The sequence below is a fragment of the Diabrotica virgifera genome, chromosome 5 (assembly GCF_917563875.1).
Source record: "Diabrotica virgifera virgifera chromosome 5, PGI_DIABVI_V3a".
Taxonomy (NCBI): domain Eukaryota; kingdom Metazoa; phylum Arthropoda; class Insecta; order Coleoptera; family Chrysomelidae; genus Diabrotica; species Diabrotica virgifera.
Genome location: NC_065447.1, coordinates 47424958 through 47450520, shown reverse-complemented (window position 1 = coordinate 47450520; position 25563 = coordinate 47424958). Strand labels below are relative to the sequence as shown.

The following is a 25563-nucleotide window of genomic DNA, read 5'->3' as shown; positions in this document are numbered from 1 at the left end:
TAGCTATGATGGTAACCAACGTTCGTTCACAAAGAAAATTGGGGACATGAAGAAGAGGCCATAAAATCAGTTCGATGGTTTTTTTCTTTGTACTTTTATTTGTTAACATATTTCTCCTTAAAACTACTTCCCTCGTATTAATACTTTATCTGGCGATGTAATAGCAATTCAAGGTCATAATATGCATCGTGCATGTGCAATATGACAACTTAATCATATTTAATAAAATCACATTATTTAGAGGAAATCTGATACTATTATAAATACATCTGAATGCAGAATAAATACCGCTATTAAAAGCTTAAAAACAAAAAATATCTGTACTCTGGCGTAAAAGAAATGTGGCCTTGTATCGTGAGATATAATTATCTTCTCTTACATTGTTGAATCGCGTTTTATGAGTAGGTATATAAGGGTAAGAGCGGATCCTTTGAGTTTGATAGTAACATTATTTTACCGATTAAAGATGATACCAAAAGATATATGTGATCTATTAGAAGAGTCTTTAAACGAAAAGATAGAACATTTTGAAATTAAGGAACATGAGGGCAACCAAAAAGGTCAGGGCCATTTAGGTGAAATGGTATTTTTGTCCTTGAAAAACAAAAATACTGGAGAAGATCATCATTTAGTAGTTAAGCAATGTCTCGAAGGTTCTGAAGAAACTAGCAAATTCATGTCGATGTGTTTTAACAACGAAGTTCATTTTTATAAAAAAGTGATTCCAACTTTAGAAGCGTTCCAAAAGTCTTTTCCCAAAGGTCAAACTTTTAAAAGTATACCAAAATGTTTTGCAACGAGCTCAAAAGAAGGGGAACAAAAACTTGTAATGGAAAATTTAAAGCTAAAAGGCTACGAAATGCATCCAAAGAAAGTACCTCTAAATAGTAAGATGTACGAAATTATTTTTAAAACGTATGGAAAGTTTCATGGAATTTCCTATGCGTTTAAACATTACCATCCTGAACAGTTTACTGAGTTAGCAGCAGGATATCATAATAATATGAAAATATTTTTTGAGCAAGGTATGTAATTCTTTTATTTGGGCTTAAACTTTAAGCATTGACAGAAATAGCCACTCCACCACTTCTTTTTAAACCACCACTTTCCTAGAAAAGCGTTTAAGCTTTTCTCTAGTTCAATCGTTTGGGTCAAATTTTAAGACGTTAATTTGACTGCCTTTCCTGCAATGCAATTGAATGAAAATTTGCAGATATATTGATTCGCGGGAACAATAATACACAAATAGTCCATAAAATTTTTTTATGTTTATTATTTCTTTAACCCTTAAATGCCCGTGATATGAAAATAACCATAAATGCCCATGTGGGGTCTCCTAGGGACCCCAATAAAATTTTCAATTTAGTAACGTCATTTAGCACTGACTAAAAGGAAAACACGGTTAAAAATAATTTTAAGCATATTTGAATAATTTTTATTTATTTTTCATACAAAATTAACGGCTTTTCTAGAAACAAATTATTTTCAATTCGAACAAAATTAAAATTAAATAATAATATAAGCATATAACTTTTAGTTGCAATTTTTACATACAATAGTTTTTTCTTCTTTTCTGTGCACCTGGCATATAAATTTTTTGCAAAAAGAGCAAACGGTATTCACTTTTCTGTCACAGTTTCGCGGACACTGGTAACAACGAGCACGTTTCTTAGCTGAATGGACGGATTGAGTTGCAACTTCGGTAGTTGGGTTTACCATTGGTATGCCACAATCTTTTAGAGCAGATTTTACATAGGCTTTATGTTTTATATATTTCGCTCTTTTTTCCATGTTGTTTCGAGCAAGCTCAGCCCCTAATTGTAACAGGAAAATACGTCTTCGTGAAAAATTATTTTTCTTCCAATCAGGATTTTTTTCAATGTATAAAATATAGGCATTTAGTGCACATATGTCTATAATATTCATAAGGAGCCTGAATGGCCAACGAGCAGTTCTTCTTTTACAGGAATATTCCCTAATCAGTTTGTCGGCATTATCAACACCACCCTTGGTATTATTATAGTCTAAAATCATCAAGGGTTTGTTTTGAGAGTCCTGACAAATTATATCACTATCGTGTTGACTTGAAAGAAGATGTACCATCCTGTGTATTTTAGGTATGTACGAAACCATAGCTAATTCTTTAGTAAAAGCAAATATTGACGACTCCGCAGGTCTTTTTGTCAAACTTAGTTGTGGTGGTGTAGCAGGTTTATTTTTGCGGACGGTCCCAAGTAAAGTAAGGTTTTTAGATAAAAGATATTGAGCAAGAGGAACACTGGTAAAAAAGTTGTCAGTTGTAATTCCTCTCCAACTGCCATGATATGGTTCCACCAGATCTTTCACAACACGAAATCCCTGATTTTTCTCTATTGTACCACCTGGTAGTTTTCCAAGGTACACCTGAAGTTTTGATAAATAAGATGTTTTAACATCCGCGGCAGCCCAAATTTTTATCCCATAGCGGCAAGGTTTTGATTTTATATATTGTCTAAAAGGACACTTTCCTCTAAAACTCACTAACTGTTCGTCAACGGTTATATGTTCGTATGGTTCAAAGGCTTTGTCACAGTTAGAGACGAACATGTCCCAAATTACTCGTATCGCCGCTAACTTATCCTGTTCCTTCCGCTCCACCCTGGTCACTTTGTCATCAAACCTCAAGAAACTCGATAATTCTTCAAATCGGTTCCTAGCTAATGCGGCTGTAAAAAATGACCGGCGTATTGAGGTGTCTGTAGACCATATCTCTCGTGTCGATTCTTTCCCACACCTTAAAGCACCAGCTTTGATAAGTGCTCCTAAAAAGCTATCCAGTTCATTGTTGGTAAGTACCGTCCACTCTTTTTTGTTATTCGGATGTTTTTCGTTCCACTCTTGATAACGCCTAACAGCTTCTTCATTAGTATGAAGGCATATGACATTCTTCATCTCTTCGGTCAAAAATAAATTGAAATAGTCTAAAAACGTGTTGGAATTTTTACTATAGTTTGTTAAGCCTGGATGTACATTTATAATATTTTTTTGTTGCCTCTTGGATCTCACGAAAGGTAGGCTATTCCACTCCATTCCAGATTTGGATGTATATGTTGGACCACTAACCTCACTAATATTATCGTCCACTTCGGTAGGTTCTGCATCTGATTCCTCGTCACTGTTGACTTCTAAATTGTCCTCAGTTTCCGAAACATTTTCCTCAAAAACATCTTGCTCTTCGCTATCTGATTCGTCGCTAATCTCATAGTCGAAATCGGAGTCTGATATCCCTTCTTCTATATTTCGGATAATTTTTTCATGTTCTTGGTCGCTTATTGTCATTTTCATTCTCTTACGGTCCATTTTTCAATGTAAACTGACGAAAAATGTTAAAAATAATAAAAATATTCTGGTGCCTCTAAATGTCCAATCGGGGTCACAGCGAGACCCCACTTATCTAAATCTCTCTTACAGACCACTGCACCTCACGAATGTTCGTGGTATACTAACAGAAAACGTAGGAGACACGTCCACACAAATACCTGATTGCGCGGTTGCCAAATGTTTCAAATAAAGATATTATAGCCAAAAATGTATGTCTGGGGTCCCATAGTGACCCCGATTGGGCATTTAAGGGTTAAACAAAAAAAAACGATTTTAATGGAAAATGCTTAAATTTTCTTGTTTTTTAAAATGAATAAACTTGAAACTTTTACAGGTTGTAGCTAATTATATAAACTATACATAATTTCACTTTTTACGTTAATTGTTTACGTTGTGCTTCATAATAGTCCATGTAATGAAGCTTAAAATAGGGCAAAACCTCGCAATTTTTACAGAATAGATGGATTTGCTTGAAAATTTTAGAATAAGTAGTGGATAGTCCAAGGATCAAAATCTATGAGGCCGAAAGGCGCTTTTATCATGGGGGTGGTTGCCACCCCAAGTCAGGGGTGGAAATTTTTTATTTTATTTTGACCGCAAAAGTTGGTTAGAACATTCATTCTAAGCAAAAAAACGTTCTATACATTTTTTTGATAAAATTAATAGTTTTCGATTTATTCGCTATCGACAGTCTTAGTTTTATATAAAAAAAATCAATGTTTTTAATCAGTTTTCTGCTAATAACTCAAAAAGTTTTCGTTTTATCAAAAGAGCTTTGCTTAGCAAAAATGTACCTTTTAAAAAAATAAACAAAACCTTTTTTTTATTTTCTTTAGACCAATAGTAATCGAGCTATACTTAATTATATGGTAGCTCTGCTTCGTCAAATTATGCTAAATATTGTAGTTTCAAAGTCAAAAGACGGGAAAAATATGCATTTTTCGAGAATAATTTGTTCAAACTTATTTAAAGTATTTAAAAATATCTATCTCCTGAAATAAAAAAGTAGTCTTTAGCTAAAAAATTAAGTGACTTATAATAAAAAGAATGTCAGTCCCTATTTTTTTTCAGCGAAAAAGTAATCAGAAACTTCCCCCTACTCATCACCCTAATTAAAATTAGTCTTCTTCTTCTTCTTCAGCCTGTGTTCGTCCACTACTGGACATAGGCCTCTTCCATTTGCTTCCATCGATTTCTACTCTTGGCAATTCTCATCCACTGTTTGCCCGCGACTTGTTTGATATCATCTGCCCACCTCTTCTGCGGTCTGCCTACTAATCGCCTGTTCTCTCTTGGTCTCCAGTTTGTTAGTCTCTGTGTCCATTTTTCGGGATTATCTCGGGCAACATGTCCGACCCATTGCCACTTGAGCCTTGCTATACGTTCTGCGACATCAGTAATCTTTGTTCTTTCACGAATGTCGATATTTCGAATTTTGTCTCTCAAACTAATCCCTAGCATGGCCCTCTCCATCGCCCTTTGAGTTGTACTGAGCTGCTCTAAGGTTCTCGTTTTAAAGGCCATGGTCTCAAGTCCATATGTAGTTACAGGCAAGATACATTTGTCATAAACTCTTCGTTTTAGACACATTGGTATATTTCTATTCTTCAAGATAAAGCTTAACTTGCCGAAAGCTACCCAAGACAATTGTATGCGTCTTTTTATTTCGGCTATTTGGTTTTCTTTGCCGATTTTAATGGTATGTCCAAGATATATATAGTGGTCTACATTTTCAAGACTGACGTTGTCAATAACACGATTAGTTTGTACATTACTCATTATTTTTGTTTTCTGAAGATTCATTTTGAGACCTATTTTATTTGACTGCTGGTTTAGTTCCTTCATCGTTTGCTCCAGTTCCTTGATATCTGTACTGAATAATACTATGTCGTCCGCAAACCTCAAATGACTCAAATGTACACCATTAATGTTTAGACCTTTTCCTCTCAGTCGAGCTGTTTGAATACATTTTCCAATGCTAAGGTAAAAAGTTTTGGTGAAATAGTATCACCTTGTCTAATACCTTTACCAAGGCGTATTTTTTCGGTTTTTTGGTCTTCATTGATTTTGATGTGGAATGTGGCCTGTTCATAAATGTTTTTAATGAGTGTAGTGTACCGTGAGTCTATTCGAGCATCCCTGAGGGCTGACAAAAAGGACCAGGTTTCAATACTATCGAAAGCCTTGTGAAAGTCAATAAATGCCATATGTAAGGGTACATTATATTCTGTGATTTTTTCTACCAGTGCTCTGACGGTTTGTAAGTGATCGTTAGTACCAAACCCTTTTCGAAATCCCGCCTGTTCAACCGGTTGATATAAATCAATTTTTTGTGTTATGCGGTTGGTTATTATTCTTGTTAGCAATTTGTATAAATGTGACAACAAACTTATAGGCCTGTAGTTTTCAATATTAGTATTGTCTCCTTTCTTGTGTAAAAGTATTGTTTCGGCGTTTTCCCACAGATTGGGTATTCTTTTCTCTATCAGACACCTATTCAGCAAGACTTCCACAACCTCTACAACGGTGTTGCCACCCATTTTTAACATTTCAGACGTTATATGATCCTCGCCAGGAGCTTTTCTATTCTTCATTTGCTGTAAGGCATGTCTAATTTCCGAAGAAGTTATTTTAGGGAGAGTTTCCGAGCCGACGTTTAGAATTGTTCTATGGTCTGTTCCGGGGTTCTGTATAGTGGATGTATAAAGATTCTTGTAGAACGTTTGTATTTCCTTCAGTATTTGAGTTTTTTCTGTCACCGTATTCCCCTGTTGGTTTTTGATTTTAGTTATCTTCGCTTTTCCTTTAGTTAAATTTGATTTCAATACTCTCATGTTGCTATTGTCTTCGATGGTTTGCAATATTTGTTTTGTTTTATAAGCCCGCAAGTCTGACCTTATGCTCTTTTTAACTTTATTGTTGATAGCCTTATATTCTGGTAATTCTTTAGATGTTCTTCTTCTTTCTTCCATTAAATCCAGTGTTGTTTGTTTAAGTTTCGTTTTTCTCGGATTTTTATTTTTACCACAGATCTTTCTTGTAGTTGATGTTATGTCATTCGTTAATTTTTGTGTTATTTCATTTTTATCTTTCGTGTTGAATACTGGTAAAGGTCCTAGTTTCTTTTTTAGTTCACTTTGATATTCCTCTTGATTCATTTCGAGTGCTTCTATGTTTGGTAATTTATCCTGTGTTAATAATTTTCTTCTATCGAATTTCGTATTTACTTCTATTCGCACCCTAACTAATCGATGGTCACTACCAGTGTCGACAGAATTTAGTACAGTAACATCTTTAGCAATGTTTTTGAAGTTAGAGAGTATAAAATCAATTTCATTCTTTACTTTGCCGTCTGGGCTGTGCCACGTCCATTTTCTCTGCATTAGTAATTGTCCTTATTTAGCCTTCTTTATTTATGTATTATTAATGGGCTCTAAAGGCTTGACTGGCTTATAATGATTAGTTTTTAAAAAAATGGAGTTAACAGCGAATAATGAATTTTGGAAGTTTGGTAAAAAGTGCCTTTTTCTTCATAATAGAAAGATTAGCATCGGAGATACGAAAAAATATTTAAATATAAAATTGTAGGTTATTTAATTCCCAAGAAGAACTTGGTATGAAAATATTTTTTACGGCAGAAACTGAGTGAGCTCTTGACAATTAAAACTTATAGTAACATGCAAAAACCACCTTTACGAACCGTTTAAAAATCACCTTTTTTGCGACTGAGGATTTTAAAAGGATTTAATTAGACCGGGAAGTATCGTCGCCCCCGATAGTGGTGAATAGTGATATAGTGAATAGTGGTGATAGAAATGTGGTGCTATAGAAGAATTTTAAAATTTCCTGCGTGAAGAAGATTCGAAACTCCACAATACTAGAACGTCTCAGCAAGACTACTGAGATCATAAAAAGCATCAAGCAGGGAAAGCTGGAATACTTCGGACATGTAATGAGAGGTCACAAATATAGGTTGTAACAAAATATTATGCAAGGAAAAATAGCAGGCAAACGCAGTCCAGGACGAAGAAAAACCTCATGGTTGAAGAACTTGCGAGATTGGTATGGGGTTGATAAAAGCATGCTATTTAGGGTGGCAGTGAATAAAGTTAGGATAGCTATTATGGTAACCAACGTTCTAAAAGGACATGGTACATGAAGAAGAAGAATAGTCGGATGTCTTTTAGCCACGACAGTATTTTTCTTCTTAGTGCTCTTATTTCCACGCTTTTTACTCTTTCCTTTCACTATTAGTTAAGCATATTTTTACTAATTGTTTCCAGTATCTGGCACAGTCATGATGTTTTTCTTTCACTGTGTTGAAAAGTTCTCGTTCCTTGCCTATTCTATACAGCACTTCGTCGTTTGAGTTATGCAATGTCCAAGAAATCTTGAGGATTTTCCAGACTAAGTTGGTCCTGTCAGGTAGTCATTGTAAGTAGACCCAAGTTGGAATCCGCCGTGTCATTTGCGTATCTGATGCTGTTGCTATTTATTCCATTCACCGTGACTTTATCCTTTGAATCCCCTAGTGCTTTTTAAATAGAAACTCAGAATAAGTATTAAAGAGCAAGGATGACAAATCACATCCTTGTTTAACTTCTTGACAAATCACATCCTTATTTAACTTCTGTCGTTTTCATATAAAATGCAAACGTTCTAAGAGTAAGTCGAGTCTTACTCTATCAAATGCTTTTTCTAAGTCTATTAAACATATACATATATCTTAGTCGTAGCATCTTTGGGCCAGAACTAATAAATTAAAAAGCACTTCTCTTATTCCCAGCGCGGATATAAATCCAAACTTTTATGATTTTTTCGCACTGTTTATGCTTTAATAGGACTTTTACTGCAAGACTCGTTAGACTTATCAGATGGAACTTACAGTGTTGCTTACAAGATAGCAGCCAAGTATATCAACCGTCAGTTTTGAAAACATATAGAAAGCTAACAATTTTTGAAGTTATACTTCTATAGGCGCATTTGGGAGTAACTGTGTACGTGCGCGAATTGATTAAAAGTCTTGGTCCTTTGCGCAGCTGAAGTGGTATACGTGCTCTGATTGGGTAATTACAATGACCTGTCAATAATTGTTCAAAATGTCGGTTATGGGTAAACAAATGTTGTGTATATTAGTTTTTATTATTGTAAGGACAGAAACAAAAGCAAGTTTATAATTGTAGTGACTTTTTAAATAGTTTTTAAAAGCAACAGGTACGTAATTGTAAATGTTTCAGTATTGTAATAAAAAATTACATAGGTACCTATGTGGAAAATGTAAAATGTAAAATTACCTTCTAGGTAATACTTTGATTTCCATAATTTGATAACCAACAAAATTTCTACCAATATTATATGTATATAATTTGATAACCAACAATATTTCTACCAATATTCATCTAATAATAATATATTGTTTTCTTACTCTATGTTTTGTTGTATTTTAATATTTTAATTCCACAAAAATCAAACTTATTTGAGAACTGTCAAAAAGTTTAAAACGTTCGTCTATCTTCCCACATGACGGGCGTGACTAAATGCTAAGGCGCTTTGATTTCAAACCAAATCCCTCTAATATACGCGAGTTCGATCCCCGATGCAATTTTTTTTATATATTTTATGAGTTGAATAGTTAAATAAAATACAAATAAACTGTTTAAAGTATATCAATTTCGTGGTACACACACATTCTTTTTTTATTTATATACATTTTCTAAAATAATCTTATTTGAAAACGATTTCCGGGGTGAAAATCAAAACGTTAAACAGTAGTTAAATTTTAATTTTCATTGTCAGCACTCATGGCTAATCCCTATATAAACATAATATTTAACTGCGAAATTTGAAGTTCTGATAAGATAAGCAGAGTTATTTTTATTGTAAATCATATTTAATAAACGTAAAAATAAAACGCATGTCATTATTTTAACTAAATATGTCAAATATAAGTAAGTTTAAAGAAAACATTACTATTGTTTCATCAGAAAAATAGTAACAATAATCTTTTTTATTGCCCTCAGTTTCTAAAAATAATCATTCCGATGACAATAATATACAGGGTGTAACGAAAATACAGGTCATAAATTTAATCGCATATTTTGAGACCAAAAATAGTTTGATTGAACCTAACTTACCTTAGTACAAATGTGCATATAAAAAAAGTTACAACCCTTTGAAGTTACAAAATGAAAATCGATTTTTCCCAATATATCGAAAACTATTAAAGATTTTTTATTGTAAATGGACATATGGCATTCTTATGACAGTAGCATCTTAACAAAAAATTATAGTGAAATTTGGACACCCTATAAAAATTTTATGGGGGTTTAGTTCTTTTAACCCCCCCCCCCCCAAACTTTTGTGTACGTTCCAATTAAATTATTATTGTAGTACCATTACTTAAACACAATATTTTTAAAACTTTTTTGGCTCTTAGTACTTTTTCGAAAATTCAGTTTTTATTGAGATATTTTGAATATTTGTCAAATCCACCACATATTTGTATATGGTTAAGTACGATTATGGAGACTTGGTAATAATATGAAAATTTATGTATGATTTACATTTTTAGGTATATTTTGAACCGTATTAAAAAAGAAGCCATATCTCGATAAAAGTTGCCTTCTCGAAAAAATACAGAGAGGCAAAAAAGTTTTAAAAACATTTTGTTTAACTAATGGTATCGCAGTTATAGTTTAATTGAAGCGTACACAAACATTTGGGGGGTTTAAAGGAACAAATCCCCCATAAAATTTTTATGTAAACATATTAAAAAAGAAGCCACAACTCGATAAAAATGCCTTATCGAAGAAATACTAAGAGCCAAAAAAGTTTTAAAAATATTGAATTTAAGTAATGGTACCACAATAATAATTTAATTGGAACGTACAGAAAAGTTTGGGGGGGTTTAAGGGAACAAAACCCCCATAAAATTTTTATGGGAAGCACAAATTTCACTATAATTTTTCTTTAAGATGCTCCTGCCATAAAAATGCCAGATATCCATTTTCAATAAAAAATCTCTAATAGTTTTCGATATATTCGAAAAAATCGATTTTCATTTTGTAACTTTAAAGGGCTATAACTTTTTTTATGTGCATATTTGTACAAAGGTAAGTTAGGTTCATTCGAACTATTTTTGGTCCCAGAATATGTGATTTAATTTATGACCTGTATTTTTGTTACACCCTGTATATTATGTAGAAAACTGATTATTTTTTTTTAATTTGCTTCACAAGCAATCTTTTTATACAGAAAATAAATAAAATTACCGTCTGTCCGATATTCTGGGATACTCAAAACACTTGGTACCTAGTATCCCCAAGACTTCCACTAATGTACTTATTCATAATTTTATTAAGCACCTGGGAATGTTATATACACTGTATACTAAGTCCCTAGCCCTAATGTGATCGTGTAATCCTATTTTTAAATGTAACATACCTATTAGTTTGACCTAATAAAATTTGTTACTCCCTTATACTACATATTATCACTTACAATCTTCATATTTATTAAGTATCCACCTCGTAGTATCTCAAGGAACTCTATCATATGCTTTATTAAATTCAATGAATATCATATGAGCGTTTTCTCTCTACTACTGTATTTTCCCATCAGCCGCGTTATAATGGAAATTGTAATGTGCCTTGCATAAAACCAAACTCATTATGGGATTAAATATCATGTTTATATGGTATTAGCCACAATTGAAAGTAGTGAAAATTACATTTTAGAATAATTGTTTTTTCGCGATAATAGTCACAAAAGTAAACAAACCAAAACATCAGAAATTGTACTTAAAATATGTGAAAACATCCCCAAACGTCTTTCTTTGTACCTATCTCTTTTCAATGCACTGAGTCTTCTTATGGTGTCTATCCGTTACGGATGTTGGACACTAACATGGCTATTCTGACTTTGTTGACTGCTGCCCTGAAAAGTCCGGTAGTGGTTAAGTTAAACCATTTTCGCAGGTTATGCAGCCAGGATATTCTTCTTCGTCCTGGACCTCTTTTCCCATGCACTTTACCTTGAAGTATGGTCCGAAGTAGGTCATATCGTTGTTCATTGCGCATTACATGGCCCAGGTATTCCAGTTTGCGACGTTTTATGGTTACGACTAGTTCGCGCTCTTTACCCATTCTTTGTAGAACTTCTTCGTAGGTAACTCTGTCTATCCAGGAAATCCTCAACATACGTCTATAGCACCACATCTCAAATGCTTCGAGTCCCTTCAGTGATGCTTCAGTTAAGGTCCATGACTCCACGCCATATAAAAGAACGGAGAATACGTAGCACTTTAGTAAACGAATTTTTATTTCCAATTTTATATCGTGGCTGTTAAAATTTTTTTTCATTTTGACGAAGGCTGATCTTGCCTTCTCGATCCTTATCTTAATTTCCGTCGATTGGTCCTACTGTTCATTTAAGTTTGCACCCAAATAACAAAAGTTGGTGATTTGTGTTATAGGTTGTTGGTTAACTAGTAATTGACCAGGTGGTATCCTATTTTTGCTTATAACCATGTATTTGGTTTTTTTGATGTTAAAATCAAGCCCAAACCTGCTACTTACTTCTGCCACCCTAGAGACAAGTGTCTGCAGACCTTCAAGACTGTCTGCAAAAATGACAGTATCATCAGCGTATCTTATGTTGTTCAATCGTTCTCCGTTTATAAGTATTCCCTCGTCTATGTCCGTTAGCGCTAGGTTCATAATGTGCTCTGAATATGTATTGAACAATAATGGGGACAATATACATCCCTGTCGCACACCTCTTTTTATCTTTATGTCGTCTGTTAACTGAGTCGAGATCGTTCATAAAAGTAACATGTGTTTTTATTTAATAACAGGCGGCAGCTAGTTTGTCATTAGTTTCATGCATGGAAGAGAATGATGCTAGATAAAAAGTATGTGTTTTATCTCGCCAGGTATTAATGACGCACGGGTAAAGACTCGTGGACTCAACTGTATTCATTTCCTTTCCTCATTGTAGGTAGGGATACAATGTACTTTTACTACCTAGGAAGTAAAAGTTAAAGTAACATCATGGTATTTCATCGATCAAATAACTTATTTACGCCTTATATTATATTCTATTTTCTATTACGTATCTACAGTAATAAGTATCTATACATTTTAATGTTTATTTATAGAACACCCTGTATTTTACAGAATGATAAAAAACAGTAGATTGATATTTTTATTTAACAATGTTTACATTAATAATGTGCCTTTTATTTGACAATCGACAGTTATACTGTACCTACTTGTTAGTTTTAGTTCTCTAATAAATTTTGTTGGTTAGATACATAAATAAACTATTTAAAAATGAAAAAATGACTTGCTATTTGTGGAAGGTGGAAAAATTATATGAATAAAATGGGAGTAAAGGGCCTTTATCTCCATTAAATGATTACTGCCCTCCTTCGGGCATTAAACTTCATTCTCGGGAGGAAAATTAGCAGTTTGCTCTCTTGTTATACAAATAGCTATTACAACGTGTTTAATTTTTGTAGATGTGATGAAAGAAGCTCTTACCAGTGTTTGCAAAAAGACGACAGAATTTTTAGAAGAGGAAGATGAAATAAAAATTATCGATAATTTTAAAAAATATAATGATAACGCTCCTCAAATGTTTTTTGACGCACTTGCATACAAAAGTCCATATTCAGTTTTTGTCCACGGTGACTGTTGGAGTAATAATATGATGTTCAAATATAATGTAAGTGAATTAGTATACAGGGTGTTTCATTGGTAAAGTAACATACGTTAACTGTAGAAAGAGGATAATTAGGCGGTCTCAAAAATACCATACTTAATGGGTCTTACTCCATTAATAACAAAGATACTGGGTGTTTTATCTATTTTGCCATTTTCTTAATTAGTTCATAACTTTTTGACCACACTGTATATTTATTTCATATTTTGCACGCAAATATCATTTAAGGCGTACAATAAATTAATTTATTTACAATTATTGTAAAAAATTTAGGTCCGGCTTAAAAAATATTGTAAAAATTTTCCGACCCCAAAACAACACCCTGTACATTAAATTTTTTTAAAATGGATTTTTCAGTTGAAAAAAGAATAAAAACTAAATTCAGTGGTATACTTTGAACTTTCGGCAAAATGATTTTTCTGGTTAAATTTGGAATTTGACTTCTGAAATTAAGTGAATTGCGAGAGCTCTAAGTAGAAAAAAATTGAAATAGAGCTGACAACTTGTCAACCACACTGTATATTGAGTCAACCACACTGTATATTGATTTTATATTTAACACGCGAATATTGTTTTAGGTGTCCAGTCAATTAATTTAACTACAATTATAAAAAATCCATGTCCGGATTAAAAAATATTGTATAAATGTTCCAACCCAAAAAAACACCTTGTATATTAAATTTTTTTAAAATGGATTTTGCATCTGAAAAGAGTATCAAAAACAAAATTAGTGGTATACTTTGAATTTTCGGCAAAATGTTTTTCTGGTAAAAATTTGAATTTGAATTCTGAAATTATGTGAATTGCGAAACTCAAAGTAAACTAAATTAAAATATGACTTAATTTTAATTAATACCATTATTTAATCTAAATAGGTAAAATATTAACATTTGCACACATAACAATAATTTTTGATGCCCCCTCTGTGGCTCAGTGGTAAGAGCGCCTAACTTTGGATCGAAAGGTCCGAATGGTCGTGAGTTCGAATCTCACCAGGGTCAGAAATTTTTCGTTTATTATAAATTAATAAATGAAAATAGTTTCTGTCCTTGTGGGATCGGTACTCACCGGAGGGACCGCAGACGTTCGAATACAATTAGCGTCTCTTTGCAAAGACAATGACGTCGACTTTGCAATGTAACAAGACACTTACTCAACACACACAGTACAGAGTACACATGACGCTAGGTACCTAGCTAAAAAATTTACCGTACCTACGTATAAAAAAATAATTTTTGATGGTGGTAATTTTGAATAAGTACTTTAGTTTTTGAATAGTGATTATGCTGCAAATTTTCGCTGTTTTGTTATAATTTTTACCTATTTTGTTGATTAAAGTGATGTATTCTTTATTGACCCTTTATTATTTATTCATTATTTAAAGATGAATATTCGCCAAAAACTATTTTTCACACAAATAAAAAAACACTAAAATATTAACATTTTACCAACTTAGATTAAATAATGGTATTAATTAAAATTAAGTCGCATTTTAATTTTTTCTTCAAGAGCTCTCGCAATTGACATAATTTCAGAATTCAAATTCAAAATTTTACCAGAAAAATAATTTTGTCGAAAATTCAAAGTATACCACTAATTTTGTTTTCCATCCTCTTTTCAAATGCGAAATCCATTTTAAAGAAAATTAATATACAAGGTGTTTTTTTGGGTCGGAATACTTACACAATATTTTTTAAACAGGACCTGGATTTCTTATAATTGTAAATAAATTAATAGATTGGTCACCTAAAAGAATATTCGCGTGTTAAATATAAAATTAATATACAGTGAGGTTGACAAGTTGTAAGCTGTATTTAAATTTTTTTCTACTTAGAGCTCTCGCAATTCACTTAATTTCCGAATTAAAATTCAAAATTTCACTAGAAAAATTATTTTACCGAAAATTCAAATTATACCACTGAATTTAGTTTTTTGTCCTCTATTCAACTGAAAAATCCATTTTAAAAAAATTTAATATACAGGGTGTTTTTTTTTTGGGGTCGGAATATTTTTCCAATATTTTTGAATCCGGATCTGGATTTTTTACAATTGTAAATAAATTAATTTATTGTACACCTTAAATGATATTTGCGTGCCAAATATAAAATAAATATACCTTGTGGTTAAAAAGTTATGAACCAATTAAAAAATGGCAAAATAGATAAAACACCCAGTATCTTTGTTATTAATGGAATAAGATCCATTAAGTATGGTATTTTTAAGATCGCCTAAGTGTTATCTTTCTACAGTTAACGTATGTTTCTTTCCCAATGAAAAACCCTGTATATGGTAATGGGAACTTTGTCTAATGTCAACATTTCCAGAGAATGTCATTATTCTGTTCACACATATCCATACACACACACCATACTCACACATTCTCAAACACTGGAGAATATCAACAATCAGCATGCATTATGGTAAAAAAATATTATTTCACACATTTTATAATGAGCATTTTTTACTGCATATATATAGATGTATACACTAAGCACAACACCGGCAACATACCAAATAGAGAAATATATGGGCTAGGAACTACGAACGAAAGAGGAGAACGGTTACTAACATATATACATATAAGACCTATTTTGTATGAATACATTTTTTACTAAACCGGATAATAAAAAGTGGACCTGGATAAGCCCAGACAAGGAAACCAAAAACGAAATCGAATATATATTAGCCAACCAGAAACATATACCATACATATGATTCATGAATAAGATGTAGGTAAATTACAAAGTTGTAAATATGCATTGCAAGTTTTATACGGCCATAAAAATAATCCCAATACAATAGGCTCGATACTCGTGTTTATTGAACCGTCATCATTCAGCCTGTACCTTTATAGAGGTAGGTAAATCTTAAAAATTGAAATTAAATTCTAAATATAGACAATAGTGGTAAGGATAACAAAACACTATATATAGACACTAATTCCTTTTTAAGAAAATCTCGTCGTTTGATAAAAGATATCAACACCACCGTTATCCAGAGTTTTTTTGATATATTTTTTAAGCGTTTTATCTCCCTAGAGGTTTGTATGTAACTATTTAACTTATTTAAAAATGTATCATATTATGCAATTTCAGAACCTATTTTGTTGATATAAATTTTATTCCAATGTTCTTTTTTTAAAAGCTGTGTTAATTTTCCGATATTAATGAGGTTATTAATCATAACGTTTTTAATTATGACTGGAATTTTGGATGTAGAAAATTTTTGAGTTTCATTATTATAAAAAAGGCTGGCCTAAAGTGATCAATCATGTGAGTATGAAAAACGATAGGATAATAAATATTAATTTACTGTTTTAATAGTCTATTGTTTTTTTTTAAGTTTCTAACATCCAAAGTAAGTAAATTTCGATCAAAATAATGTAGGGATCTTTTTATTTGTTGGTAAAAAAGTCGTGAAAATCACCTTTCTAATTAACATCCGAAATGATATTACCGCTTCACAAATTACTTTCCTTATTGTTTATAAGATATGTAAGATTCGTTGGTTCAAAGTGCCTATTTTTGAAAAGGCTGTAGTCAAATGGGCTTAAACGAGTCACTAATCACGAGTGTATGCAAAATTTTAACAGACATATCTTATAACCAATTTTTGTCTTCAGGAAAACAAAAAGTCCAAAATATTTACAATAGCAAAATATATTTTATATACTAGTTAACATTTTTGGTATCACCAATAATTAATAAAGTTATTTTAACGAAAAGAACAAAATTTTTTCACAATTAAATTTTTTTTTTAATTTAAAACCAAATTGTTTAAAAATGAGCATTTATCATAATATAAGCAATACACAAGTCAAGTAACTTGTGAAGCGGTAACGATTAATTTCATTTGGGATGCTAATTAGGGGTTGATTTTTACGATTTGTTTACCAAAAAACGTGTCCAACTTTATTTTGTGCATTACATAGTTAATATTGATGCTAGAAACTAAAAAATGACAAAAATATATTAAAGAAATTGCGATGACTTTTTCTCGAAAATTGATTCATTTTTAGTTATTTCACGTTGAAATATTCGATTTGGAATTTGACTAATAAGGACCTACATCTCATGACCTACTGGGTTTAATGACTTCGTATATACACGATATTTTTCACTTTTTTTATAAGCTATATTTTTACTAAGAATATTTTTTCCGAATACATACTTACTTTTTGAGGGTATTTGCGAAAAACCGTCCCAAAACGTATTTTTTTGAAAAATGAACATATTCACTCACAAATAATTCGAAAAGTATTGACTTAGTGAAAAAACTCTATAGAACTTAAAAGTTGCTTAGAATTAGTCAGTTTATCCAATTCCGGACTTATCTTGAACGTATGTTTTTCACACGAGAAGGAGTAAAACGTACCTAGGGCAGAAGCGTAGATCGGCACAATAGGTATCACTTTTTTGGTTTGACATGTTAGCTATGTGTATGCCAAATTTCAACTCAATCCGAGCAGTTCTTTAAAAGGTACAGCAAAAACCGTGAGTAAATTGACTATAAATTAGTTTGAGTTTTTATGATATATTTTATGATATAATAGATGATTTGTATTTAATGTTTTGGGCGGGGGCCCGAATCCCAACTGGAACCAGGGTCCGCTGATCTATCAGTACGCTACTGCCAAGAGGGGTCACGATATAACAAACTTTGAGAAACATTGATCTAAATGGAGCACTCCAAATAGGAAACTCTTATATTCCGACAATTTTTGCAAACACGTTTTTAACATCTAAACAAACTAACCCAAATTTATTTTCTTAGAAATCGGGAGATATAGAAGACATTAAATTGTTCGACTTCCAAATGGCTGCAGTAGGTTCACCTGTTTGGGATCTGACATACACTTTCTACTCAGGAGCTGACGAAGAAACCATATCTAATTTGGATCATTTCCTTGAAATATATTACAAAAGCCTTAGTGACACACTGAAGGAGTATGGATGTAATGCAGAAAAAGTTCTTCCATTTAAAGAACTAAAAAATGAATGGAAAGAACACAACGCATTTGGTGTTTTATTGGGGTTACTAGTATGGAATATCAAAAACTTGGAACCAAGTGAGGTATGTATTGTTTGCAGATATCTACATTCTCTGTTGGTATTATGTACTTCTTAAATAGGGTATACTTTGAACAATAAACAAGATAATTAGGTATATTGAAACGTGGTGCAAAAAATTATTTATTCGAATCATGAAACTGAGCAAAATCTTGTTACATATACAGTGCGGTGGAATAAGTGTTGCCCCCCCCTGTTAACTTGTTTATTTTAAGAATATAAGCAAAACGCTCGGAGAGGTCGATTTTTAAACTAACCACAGTATATTATAGCATCAATGTTTCGAACTTTACGCGATCCCTCTTCAGGTGACAGCCATAACTTTGATTTTTTTTAAATGGTAAAGTACATCATGTGACATCTCTTTTAACAGCTTTTGAAATACTGATTTCAAAAATGAATAATACTTTAATCCTTTTTGAGATCGTAGGCGCAAAATTTCGGTCGAATACTTTTTAAACGCATTTATTTTTTTCGAACTCTGAGAAAACTAATAAGTATTTTTGAAAAATTTAAACGCAGAATGAAAGATTATATTATTACCGAGGGCTGACAGTCCCTTAGAATAAACAAAAAGTTTCTTTTGAATGATATATTTTAAATTAAAAATCACACTAAATTTTCATTTTTTCACCACTGTGACTTATTAAAATAAACATTATAGGAGTTCTCGGGGACTTTGGACCATCGAGAATACTGTAATATTTCATTCTGCGTTTAAATTTTTCAAAAATATTTATTAGTTTTTTCAGGATTCGAAAAAAATTATTGCATTTAGAAAGAATTCGACCGAAATTTTGTGCCTACGCTCTCAAACAGGATTAAAGTATTATACATTTTTGAAATCAGTATTTTAAGAGCTTTTAAATGAGGTGTCACATGATGTACTTTCCCATTAAAAAAAATCAAAGTTATGGCTGTCACCTGAAGAGGGATCACGTAAAGTTCGAAACGTTGATGCTATAATATACTATGGTTAGTTTAAAAATCGACCTGTCTGAGCGTTTTGCTTATATTCTTAAAATAAACAAGTTAACAGGGGGGGTAACACTTATTCCACCGCACTGTATAAACTATTCCACGAAAATACGACTATGTTATATTATTATTTCGACAACGAATATTTTATTGTGCAAAATATGAAGAACGAAAATAAATTACAAATTACATTTCTGCTTATTTGAGTAATTATTAGAGCCATTTACTTTCGTACTTCTTATGTTGGACACTGAAATATTCGTTGTCGAGATAATCCAAAACAGTCGTATGTTGGTGGAATGAACCACAGCAGCCTAGTCGTGTTGGTTGCCAACTAGTATTCAGCCACATCTATACAGTGTGTCAATTTGAAAAGCTACCACTCTTTACAATTCGGCCCTTCTAGAAAATCTAAAAAAAGCAAAAAACGTCAAGTTTATTTTTAAGGGGGAAATTTTGTAGGTCAGTTTTCAATTAATTTTAATCAACCTTCTAGCGGAAATGGACACAGACCTCAAAATCTTTAATGAAAAGGGGGGTTGAGTGATACCTCATTTTAAAGGTCGTTCAACTACCTTTTTAAAAATACTGCATTCAATATATTTTTTTCATGTCATCATCATCATCATCACGTAGCGCTACAACCCTGGGTGGGTCCTAGCTGACTGTACAACTTTCTTCCAATTTCTTCGGTCTTCCATCAACCTAGGGTCAAATGGAATGTTCACTTTCCGGAGATCTGCTTGGATGTTATCTCTCCATCGCATTCTGGGACGTCCAAGTGGTCTTTTGCCTGTAGGAATCTTCTACCAGTTTTACAAGTCTTTCGTTATGAAGTCTATGCACGTGACCTGCCCATCTTAGTCGCTGTGATTTAATTTCTTGGACAATATTGGTGTCACTGTAAAGTGCTTTTAATTCGATGTTGTGCTTTGAATTTGATCAGAACTTAAACATGTCGATGTTTAAGTTCTGATCCTATACTGGTTTGTGTTAATGTCGTGGTGAGGTCCGAAAAGTATTTTTCGTTCAAAACGTCTGACCTTTTCTTCGTTTGATTTGGTCATGGTCCACGTTTCTCATCCATATGTTAGTACTGGTCTCACGATGGATTTATAAATTTTGATCTTGGAACTTCTTGTAAGATTTTTTGATTTTATAAACTTATCCAGTGCGAATAGACAGCGATTTGCTGATTGGATTCTGTCTTTTATTTCTTCAGTAACATCGTTGTCACCTGTGATTACGGCTCCCAGATACTTAAAACGGCGTACTCTTTCGAAATTGAAGGTGTTGACGATCACATTTTTTCCTATTCTGTCTCCTCGTGTCGTTCTATTTATACACATATATTTCGTCTTCTCTTCATTAATCCTCAGCCCTACTTCGCTTGTTGCTCCTTCCACCTTGTCGAAAATGGCTTTTGTGGATAGGATGGAGACTCCAACGAGATCAACGTCATCTGCGTAAGCTAGTAATAACTTGGGAGCTTGAACCGATAGCAATTCTGTCCTTATTTCGGCCGACCTCATGGCCTTATTTCTCTAATACAAGGTTAAAAGTTAGTGGAGATAACGCATTACCCTGTTTGAGTCCACTGTTGATTTCAAAGCTGTCAGACAGCTTATTATTTACACGTACTTTTGATATTCCACCCTACATACATACTTTAGTCATCCGAATGAGTTTCTTTGGTATTGAGAACTCCGCCCGGCATTCCATACTTGGCTTCTTTCTACGCTATCATATGCCTGTCGATGAAGAGATTGTGTATGGGTCTGTTATACTCCCATCCCTTTTCTAGAAGCTGTCTCAGCATGAATAGTTGAACTATTGTGGATCTGTTTGCCCTAAAACCGGCTTGATATTCTCCTAGGACACTTTCAGCATAGGGGGTTAGTTTACTAAGAATAATGTTTGAGAGGATTTTATATGCCATGTTTAGGAGTGAAATTCCTCTATAATTCGCGCATTTTGTTTTGTTCCCTTTTTTGTAGATAGGCACTATGATGTCTTCCTTCCATCTTGCTGGTATCCTTTCTTCTAACCATATTTATGTTATTAAGTGGTGGATTTGACGATGTAGTGCGTCTCCACCATATTTCAGAAGTTCTGCTGGTATCTCGTCTGTAACCGGCGCTTTGCGATTTTTCAGCTTATTTAACGCCTTTTGGGTTTCTTCAAAAGAGGGATTTTCGACGGGCATGTCCACTGTGATATAGACCTCTTCTTTATGCTGTTCTTCCTGTATGATGTTTAGAAGGTCCCTAATATACCCTTTCCATTCTCCTGTTAGTTCTTTATCGTCGATTATCATATGACCCTGATTGTCTCTCAGTGTATGGATAGAATTGGTTCTATGTCCTCTTTTCTCAGTGGAACCAGACGGATTTTTTTTTCATGTTCTTTTGCAAAAATCAAATAAAACCTACAGTTCAGCAGTTCAGCCGGGATAATATTTGCCTTAAATTCCGAGCTGCGCAAAATTTTATCTTTCTATTTAGGGAAGGGGAGGATAATATTGCCTGCTTAAAATCACTACTAAATTCTGCAATTGTGTTAGTCGTCATAATGAATTTAAAGGAGAACCGTTTTTGCTCAATATCTCCGCCATTTTTGAGATTTAGACAAAATTTCAAAATTTTCGATGACTTCCTATAATTTCTTTTACTTCCAAATTTTGTCATGTGGTCGATATTTTCGGAGTTTTGCCATCCGATGCTAAACAATTTCGTTACGAACTCTATCCACCTAATTTATTCGTAGGATTCTCCGCTACATCCAGATGCCAAAGTTTCTTGATTAGTATATCCGTTAAAGTCCAACCTTCGACACCGTTCAAAAGAGTAGAGAACACATCACATCACACTAATCTAATAATGGACAATACTTATACTTTTATTTCTAAAAAAATACTATTCTATTTTATATTTTGTTAATAGTTTGTGAAAAATCAAATAATTAAACGTCGATAATATTTTTAGAGCCCAAACATCGCTAAACTGTTGGACGGAGATTCCCAAACCGACAATTTCAGCCAAATAGTTTCAAAAGCGGATTCTACAGGTTTTAAAAAAGCTAGCCTATTAGTAATGAGGCATTTGTACAAAAATAACTTTTTATAGCTAATGTTTTATTATATTTAGTATCTTGAGGAAATTGTTTATTCTAGTTCAATTAATTATTTGTTAATTTTATGTTGTTATAATAATTATAATAAAGACTAAAAATGTGGCCGTTTTATTTACCTATAGGCAGGGTAATAAGGCAGAAATATACCGTGTTCGTGACACTTCAACAGCCAGGGTACTGAAGCGTTTTTTAGAAAGGTAATATCTATAAGAACAAATTGTAACTATTTTCTGCGTGGGATCTGGCAGCCATTTTTATTTATAAACAATTTAGTGTCAAAAACGGCCTTTTGCCATTTTTTTTTCAAATTAATGGAAAACAGTGATACCTATGGTTTTTTCGTACAAACATCTTCGAGAGCATGGAAAAAGCTTTAAAATTGCTTAACTTTAGTGTTTAATATGTGACAAAAATTTTAAAACGATTCATACAATTGTTTAAATTTTATTCAAAGTTGAAGATGAAGTTTGCTTTCAATCCTAATAGTAAAATTAATAATATTGAAAATATTAAAAATATTACTAAAAGATTTTTAAATTGAAAACTTATTGGTACACTTTCCTGGTGACAACCTCCAAGGCTTCTACAATTTGCAAGCACATGGATGCTGCAGTGAAGACAAAGGGAAGGAATTCTGCACTATGCAATTCACATCCCCCGTCTGCAGCTTGGTAAAATTCCAACGGAAAATGCACCTGGTTACTAGGGTGGGCCGAAAAAACTAAAATTATTTTTTTTAAGTCGTAATACTGCGGAAAAGTTGCGAATGTATTAGACTAAAAAGGGGTAAGAATTTAAAAGATATCGGTTTATATCTTCCGTTCGCGCATGAGCCATAAAGTTTGCCGAAATTGGTAAAAAACTCATTTTTGCGATAATTTTTAACAGATTAAATTTAGCGTAGATACGTTTGTAACAGCTCATTTTCTCATTTTTAATAACCATACTAACTAAATTTAACCGTGTTATTAAAATCTCTTAACATTTTCCGTTCGCGCATAAGGCATCAAAATAGCCAAAATGTGACAAAATTGCATATTTCATACACGTTTAATTTTTCGTAATTAAGAGTTAAGTTGAACGAAAATAATACTCACATATACATTTTTTGAACTTGTATTGAGAACACTTAAAATAACCACACTTTAAACACATCGTTTTCAGAACTTTAGTAGGCTATTATTTAAAAATATTGTTTGTGAATATAGAAAAAACCAAATTTTTTACGAGGTACAAGCTTTCAATTCGACAATATGGTCCAATGTCCACCAGTCCATTGTCCGTCCAGTCCATCTTGTATTATTTTAACACCTTTTTGCTATTACATACTAGAAGGCACTTTGAGATGTGATTTCTGTGTAAAGTCCGGCATTGCAGACCTTGATAACAATGTTGTTCTTATGAAGCCGTCGCGATTCTCAGCTCCGCAAACTTTTCCAGCGGCTTCTGTTACGAATTTTACACATCGTTCTACTGCCTGTGTATGAACAGGAAATGACTTTAATATTACCTCCCAGTTAGGGGCTGAATCACTCTGAATAATTAATGTTATTTCATCATCATTTATATCTTTTAATAATGGAGGAGAAGATAACTCACAGTCTAACCAATGAATTATTTCTGAATAGTCTCGACATTCAAAATTTAGTTTTGGCAGTTTGAATATTCTAATGTTAGATCTTGTTTTATCTAGCTGTCTAGCTTTCAGAATTCTGCGAAGTCCAAGCTCTCCTATATATTTTCTGTTATCTTGTGTCATGATCAACATCAAATGTTCTGGATGGGCGAAAAAAGCATTGCGCTCAATAACAGGGTCAACATCCCTGTTGACGAAATAACATTAACAACAACCCGAAATAACATCAATTATTCAGCGTGATTCAGCCCCTAACTGGGATGTAATATTAAAGTCATTTCCTGTTCATACACAGGCAGTAGAACGATGTGTAAAATTCGTAACAGAACCCGCTGGAAAAGTTTGCGGAGCTGAGAATCGCGACGGCTTCATAAGAACAACATTGTTATCAAGGTCTGCAATGCCGGACTTTACACAGCAATCACAGTTCAAAGTGCCTTCTACTACGTAATAGCAAAAAGGTGTTAAAATAATACAAGATTGACTGGACGGACAATGGACTGATGGACATTGGACCATTATTGTCGAATTGAAAACTTGCATCTCGTAAAAAATTTGTTTTTTTCTATATTCACAAATAATATTTTTAAATAATAGCCTACTAAAGTTCTGAAAATGATGTGTTTAACCTTTAACTACCCGCGCATCAAATTATAACATAACAACACGCGTGGCGTACTCTGTACGCCACAAGAAAATACACTTAAAAACAGCGGATTTGTTTAATTTTTTTTTTGAAAAATACATTTAGTTGTTTGTTATAAACCTTATTCGGCATCAGTGAATACTTGGAGTTCCTTTTCAGTTAGCCAATTGGGATTTATAACTGGAATAATGGAATAACTGGATTCCATGGTAAATAAAATTACTAATAAAAAATTTTTTTAAATGTGATTTTTTACAGGAGAAAAAGTGTTGTTTACAAAGAAAAATATATTTTTTGCCATAATGACTAAAAACAATTAAAATATGTACTTATATTACGACTTATAGTAATATAATCCTGGCGTATATTGTCCACCACCGGAAACAACAAATAATAAAATGTAAATTACGATCTTTCCAGAACGCCGATTATAACGAAACTAAAACCAAATTGTAAAGCACATTCCAGTGATAGGTTAGAAAAATAAGCAAGGTCAAAAATTAAATTTTTAAATATATTTCCAGTAGAATTCTTATATCTGGCGTACAAAGTACGCCAGCGCGTGTAGTTAAAGGTTAAAGTGTGTTTATGCAATTTTGTCATATTTTGGCTATTTTTATGCATTTTGCGCGAACGGACGATGTTAAGAGGTTTTAATAACACGGTTAAATTTAGTTAGTACGGTTATTAAGAATGAGAAAATGAGCTATTACAAACGTATCCACGCTAAATTTAATCTGTTAAAAATTATCGCAAAAAAACAGTATTTTACCAATTTCGGCAAACTTTATGGCTCATGCGCGAACGGAAGATATAAACCGATATTTTTTAAATTCTTACCCCTTTTTAGTCTCATACATTCGCAACTTTTCCGCGGTATTACGACTTGAAAAAAATAATTTTAGTTTTTTCGGCCCACCCTACTGGTTACTCTACGGAGTGATACGACTATAAAATAACAAATAAAAATGTATACCATTTTTATTCAGTTGCAATGCGAAGGCAAAACAATCTTACTT

The 25563-nt window shown here is 32.7% G+C and overlaps 1 protein-coding gene across 1 annotated transcript; it reads left to right on the top strand.

The window, feature by feature from the left end:
• Window positions 1-341: 341 nt before the first annotated feature.
• On the top strand, window positions 342-22364 carry LOC114331585 (uncharacterized). Its single transcript, XM_028281188.2, has 4 exons — window positions 342-1025; window positions 12881-13086; window positions 17857-18156; window positions 22115-22364. Exons 1-4 carry the CDS (start codon window positions 398-400, stop codon window positions 22253-22255), a joined length of 1275 nt encoding a protein of 424 aa, XP_028136989.2. The 5' UTR covers window positions 342-397; the 3' UTR covers window positions 22256-22364.
• The last annotated feature ends 3199 nt before the right edge of the window (window positions 22365-25563 follow it).

Coding starts and splice junctions, on each gene's coding strand:
- LOC114331585 (XM_028281188.2), top strand. CDS start 398: ATGAGTAGGTATATAAGGGTAAGAGCGGATCCTTTGAGTTTGATAGTA. Junction 1,026..12,880: donor GAAAATATTTTTTGAGCAAG/GTATGTAATTCT, acceptor TAATTTTTGTAG/ATGTGATGAAAGAAGCTCTT. Junction 13,087..17,856: donor ATATGATGTTCAAATATAAT/GTAAGTGAATTA, acceptor TTATTTTCTTAG/AAATCGGGAGATATAGAAGA.